Source organism: Penaeus vannamei, chromosome 4 (genome assembly GCF_042767895.1).
Source record: "Penaeus vannamei isolate JL-2024 chromosome 4, ASM4276789v1, whole genome shotgun sequence".
NCBI classification, from domain to species: Eukaryota; Metazoa; Arthropoda; class Malacostraca; order Decapoda; family Penaeidae; genus Penaeus; species Penaeus vannamei.
Window position 1 is genome coordinate 2,084,273 of NC_091552.1, and position 5,000 is coordinate 2,089,272.

The 5,000-nt window shown below is 35.8% G+C and overlaps 3 protein-coding genes across 3 annotated transcripts in view; all 3 read right to left on the bottom strand.

The window, feature by feature from the left end:
• LOC113800152 (cuticle protein 7-like) overlaps positions 1-5,000 on the bottom strand; it is a 48,388-nt gene that overhangs the window by 24,472 nt on the left and 18,916 nt on the right. The gene's annotated exons all lie outside the window — the stretch shown is intronic.
• Positions 1,172-2,019, bottom strand: LOC113808402 (pro-resilin-like). Its single transcript, XM_027359814.2, has 3 exons — positions 1,990-2,019; positions 1,568-1,669; positions 1,172-1,451 (listed from the first exon to the last, which is right to left on the bottom strand). The coding sequence occupies exons 1-3, from the start codon at positions 1,999-2,001 to the stop codon at positions 1,191-1,193; spliced, it is 375 nt and encodes a 124-aa protein (XP_027215615.2). The 5' UTR covers positions 2,002-2,019; the 3' UTR covers positions 1,172-1,190.
• Positions 3,998-4,892, bottom strand: LOC138861138 (pro-resilin-like). Its single transcript, XM_070119996.1, has 3 exons — positions 4,863-4,892; positions 4,420-4,521; positions 3,998-4,328 (listed from the first exon to the last, which is right to left on the bottom strand). The coding sequence occupies exons 1-3, from the start codon at positions 4,872-4,874 to the stop codon at positions 4,068-4,070; spliced, it is 375 nt and encodes a 124-aa protein (XP_069976097.1). The 5' UTR covers positions 4,875-4,892; the 3' UTR covers positions 3,998-4,067.

Below are 5,000 nucleotides of genomic sequence, written 5' to 3' on the forward strand. Positions count from 1 at the left end.
TATATATATATATATATATATATATATATATATATATATATATATATATATATATATATATGCCTATGAGTGCTTCGAGAATTTTAGATATTTTTCATTTCCGAAACGTAAATATTTTTTTTACTATCAATGGTTTACTCTAAGGAGATAGTTGAATATCCACTAATCACCTGACATCGAATCATACACTATAGAATAGGATTTTTTTCCTTATTTACTTATTTTTTGCATCCCTTCCTGACTCATAATGTCCAGAATGTCTTTTGATAAGTGCTTCAACTTTAAAACGACATAGCAAAGAAGATTTCCAATATAATTATTAGATATTCTTTTCATTGCCAACTTTGCTCTAGAAATGAGGAACTGCAGCTAAAACGTTTCCTTGCCATAATTGATCGACGATTGCTGCCATTATTAAAGACTGAATTTCCTTGTGTATAAAGACATTTCTCTAACGTAACGTGACCAAACTTACAATGAAACCTTTTTTTATTTTTATTTTAGGTTTCATGTGTCTGTTTATTACTTAACTGTGGGGTATGCTTTCTGATCTGTCTCTGTCTTTACGTACGTACGCCAGATGTTGCCCCTGTGACTAGAGCGAACTCAAGTAACGTTTGATTTCACATTCGCATGTTGCTACAACTTCACATGCCGATGCTCCTTTTTTTCTTCTCCCCCCCCCCCTTTTTTTTTAGCTGGTTCTGGAATTAGGAGTAAGTAACAATGGGAGCTAATAAATTACGATTATGCCGGAGAACAACATAGTTATAGCGACTTCCCATATTCCAGATTTGTTATTGGTAAGTAAAATATATAAGAAAAGAATGTACATGCAGGACACATGTTTGTATGTGTGTTTATGTGTGCGTGTATGTGTTTATGTATATTTGTTGCATACATATTCATATGTGTGTCTGTGTGTGCATACTTGCATATTTGTTGGATACAAATTCATATGTGTGTGCGTGTGCATGTCTGCTTGCTTCTATAACTAGTACCATCATAAACATAAATAGATATATACCCCGTAAACAGTTCTCTCTATCTATCTATCTCTGCTAATATCATGTATATTAACTTAAAAATCAAAACGGGGACTATGGAATAAACAGGAATAATTTAAAATTCATATTTAATTTTCAAAATTGTACAAAGAATTCAGCATCAATCACAAACTTTCGTGACAATTAACCATATGCAGGAGTGGGAGCAGGCTGGTAGGATTGGGATGGCTGATGAGCAGGATACTGGGCCTCTCCCTGGTAGGCCACGTCAGCAATGAAGCCAGAATCGCCGTTGACAGTGTAGGTGACCTTCTGGAGACGACCGTCGGGGAGTTGAACGTAGTAGGTACCCTGAGTGTCGTATCCGTTTCGGTTTTCTTGGTGACCGAAGTCGTTTCCGATGTTATCTTGCACAGCATAGTTGAAGTCGTACTGTGCTGGCCCCTGAAAAAAAAAAAAGTTCATATTACCTTAGCCTTTAAAATACTCTGCACGTAAATGTTATCACGATGCAGTCGCGTAAATCTTATTATTTTCTTAATGTTTATAAGAAATCCTACCGAGGGAGCTGGTGCAGGGGCGTGGTAGGATGGGGCAGGAGGGCTGTATCTTGGGCCGGATTCAGCAAGGGCGCCCACCAACAAGGCGAAGAAAGCAACGGTCTGCAAATTTACACTTTGTATATATCATTTGGGAAAAGTATCATATGTAACTGGTTTATGCCTTACTGTACTTTCTATCCATCAGAAGACTCTTGCTTATGATAAAGAAATTTAATAATTATCATCATAAGCACTTAATATTGATCATTATCATCAATATCTTTATCGTTACTATTGTTTGCATTATTATTGCTATTACTTCAACTGAATTGATCTATCACCTCTTCATTATTTTTTTTTTTTTTTCTACACAGATATAACTATGATTCTTATCAGTTTATACTGAATACCCTCTTCTTGACTTTCCCCACGAACCTTACCCTGAGAGTCATCTCGGTGGCAGCGAAGGTGAATGAGACTGGTGTTCCTCAGTGGGTGCTTGGGGTCTTTATACTGTGCGCTAAGCTCCGCCCACTGCTTGCTTGAGACCAACGACACTCAATTTTTTATTCTGTGTTTCTTGTTACTTACTCTAGTTCATATACGGTTATGATTAAAATACTGACTTCGTATCACTCTTTCTCCATTCTTCATGTTTATAGATAGATGTTTGTGTGTATATCTATATATTTATAAATATGTATACAAGCACACATGTGTGTGTATGTATATGTGTAAAAACATATATATATATATATATATATATATATATATATATATATATATATATATATATATATATATATATATACATAACATGCATTCCTCTGTTTTTATGTTTGTGTGTCTATGTGTACAACATATGTGTGTACTTACATATATATATATATATATATATATATATATATATATATATATATATATATATATATATATATATATATAGTGTGTGTGTGTGTGTGTGTGTGTGTGTGTGTGTGTGTGTGTGTGTTAAGGAGTCCAGATCTTTCAGTACAGTAGGCTTTTATAGGAAATTAAAAAGTTAAGTAGCAATAAACTTAAATGGAGACTAGTTCAGATTGATAGCTTTCAAAATCTAAAAGCAAAACTCTCTAATAATCCTGTACTTTGCTTGCCTGACCATATGAAGACATTTTACTGAAGACCTGATGCTTCTGATAATGGTTTAGGTGCTGTACTCCCCCAAGTGTTAATGCCCTGAAAATGCCCATTGCTTATTCCAGCCGTGAATTATTAGAAAGAGAGAAATTATGCAACAATAGAAAATATATATATATTACCATTATCTGGGCAGTGGATAAATTTAAGAACTAATTGTTTGGTAAAGAATTTGTCTTGCAGACAGATCAGCAACCATTAACGTACCTGAGGAATATGAAGAACTCTAATGACAGATTAATGCGTTGATCTCTCATCCTTCAGTGTTACTCATACAGAATTGAATATATCAAAGGCAACGATATTGGCGCTGATATACTTAGTCGTTTTCCTGTATACATATGTAAATGTTGATATGTTACCATTGCTACTTTCCATAATAAAATCTGAAATTTTATCTTGGCAAAGGGGAATTGTAAAGGATTTCGGTAGAATGAACAAAATATCTAATTATCTTCTGTTTATCATTATTTCATGGATTTTGTTGTGTGTATATGTATGATTCAAAACGAATTGTAATGCCGATCCGAAAAAGTATCTCCCATGTTTTTGTACATGCGCGGTGGTAGGGTGTTATTACAATCCTTCGCGGGGGGTAGTATGACCAATTTGCCCTGACTCTTGTTCGTGTGAGCACTGGTACACCTGCTCGTGTGTAATTTATGGTTTCTTCGTACACCATATTTAAATAGGCATATTTACTTTTCGTAAAGTTAGTGGGAGCGTAAATAAATCCTGAATCTATTCTTATACTAGATTTTGTTACAGCCATTTAATTGATTTCGGAAATCGGCTGGTGAAGGAGTGGAAATTGACCGAACTTGCTGCTTTCCCGATCGGCTCCTTCTAGTAAACCACATAAGAAAAGTCTATAAAACTTATTTTCATATATTATGATGTACACTTGAAAGAACTTTTTCTTTGTATCTATGAAAAATATATCTTATACTCTCAAATACTGATAACTTCTGATCCCTCCGAGTCTAAAAAAGAAAAACAATTAGAAAACGAACCATGTACATACATGTTGGACAAAATTATGCATGTATACTATACATATGTATGTGTGTATGTGTTTATATGTGTGTGTGTGCATATATATTTGTTGGATGCATGTGTGTGTGTGTGTACATGTCTGCTTGTTTCTGTATCTAGTACCATCATTATGAGAAACAGATATTTACCTTGTAAACAGTTTGTTTTCTCTATTTGCTAATATCCTGTAGAATAACATAGAAATCAGAACGGGAACTGACATGAACGTGAATGATTCAAGATTCACATTTTATTTTCAAAATTGTACATAGAATTCAACATCAATCACAAACATTCTTGACAACTAGCCATATGCGGGACTCGGAGCAGGCTGGTAAGATTGGGATGGCTGATGAGCAGGATACTGGGCCTCTCCCTGGTAGGCCACGTCAGCAATGAAGCCAGAATCGCCGTTCACATTGTAGGTAACCTGTTGCAGACGACCGTCGGGGAGCTGGACGTAGTAGGTACCCTGAGTGTCGTATCCGTTTCGGCTTTCTTGGTGACCGAAGTCGTTTCCGATGTTATCTTGCACAGCATAGTTGAAGTCGTACTGTGCTGGCCCCTGGAAAAAAGGTTCATATTACCTTAGTCTTCCAATCACGGTGCAATCGCGGAAATCTAATTATTTTTTTAATACTTATAAGAAATCCTACCGAGGGAGCTGGTGCAGGGGCGTGGTAGGATGGGGCAGGAGGGCTGTATCTTGGGCCAGATTCAGCAAGGGCGCCCACCAACAAGGCGAAGAAAGCAACGGTCTGCAAATTTACACTTAGTTATATATCATCATTTGGGAAAATTATCCTATGAAACTGGTATATGCCTTATTGTACTTTCTTTCCATCAGAAGATTCTTTCCTTATGCTGAAGAAATTTATTAATAATTATCCTCAAAGGCACTTAATATTGATCATAATCATCAATATCTTTATCGTTACTATTATCTGTATTACTATTGCTATTGCTTCAACTGAATTCCGGTTAATCTATCACTTCTCCATTATTATTATTTTTTTTTTTTTTCTACACAGGTATAACTGAGTTTTATCAGTTTATACTGAATGATCCTCTTGCTATTGACTTTTCCCCAGAACCTTACCCTGGGAGTCATCTCGGTGGCAGAGAAGGTGAATGAGACTGGTGTTCCTCAGAGGGTGCTTGGGGTCTTTATACTGTGCGCTAAGCTCCGCCCACTGCTTGCTTGAGACCAACGACACTCAATTTTTAATTCTGTGTT

Excerpts from the sequence above, each read along its gene's own strand:
- LOC113808402 (XM_027359814.2), bottom strand. Across the intron at positions 1,452-1,567 it reads CCCCTGCACCAGCTCCCTCG|GGGCCAGCACAGTACGACTT; the intron begins GTAGGATTTCTT and ends TTTTTTTTTCAG.
- LOC138861138 (XM_070119996.1), bottom strand. Across the intron at positions 4,329-4,419 it reads CCCCTGCACCAGCTCCCTCG|GGGCCAGCACAGTACGACTT; the intron begins GTAGGATTTCTT and ends CCTTTTTTCCAG.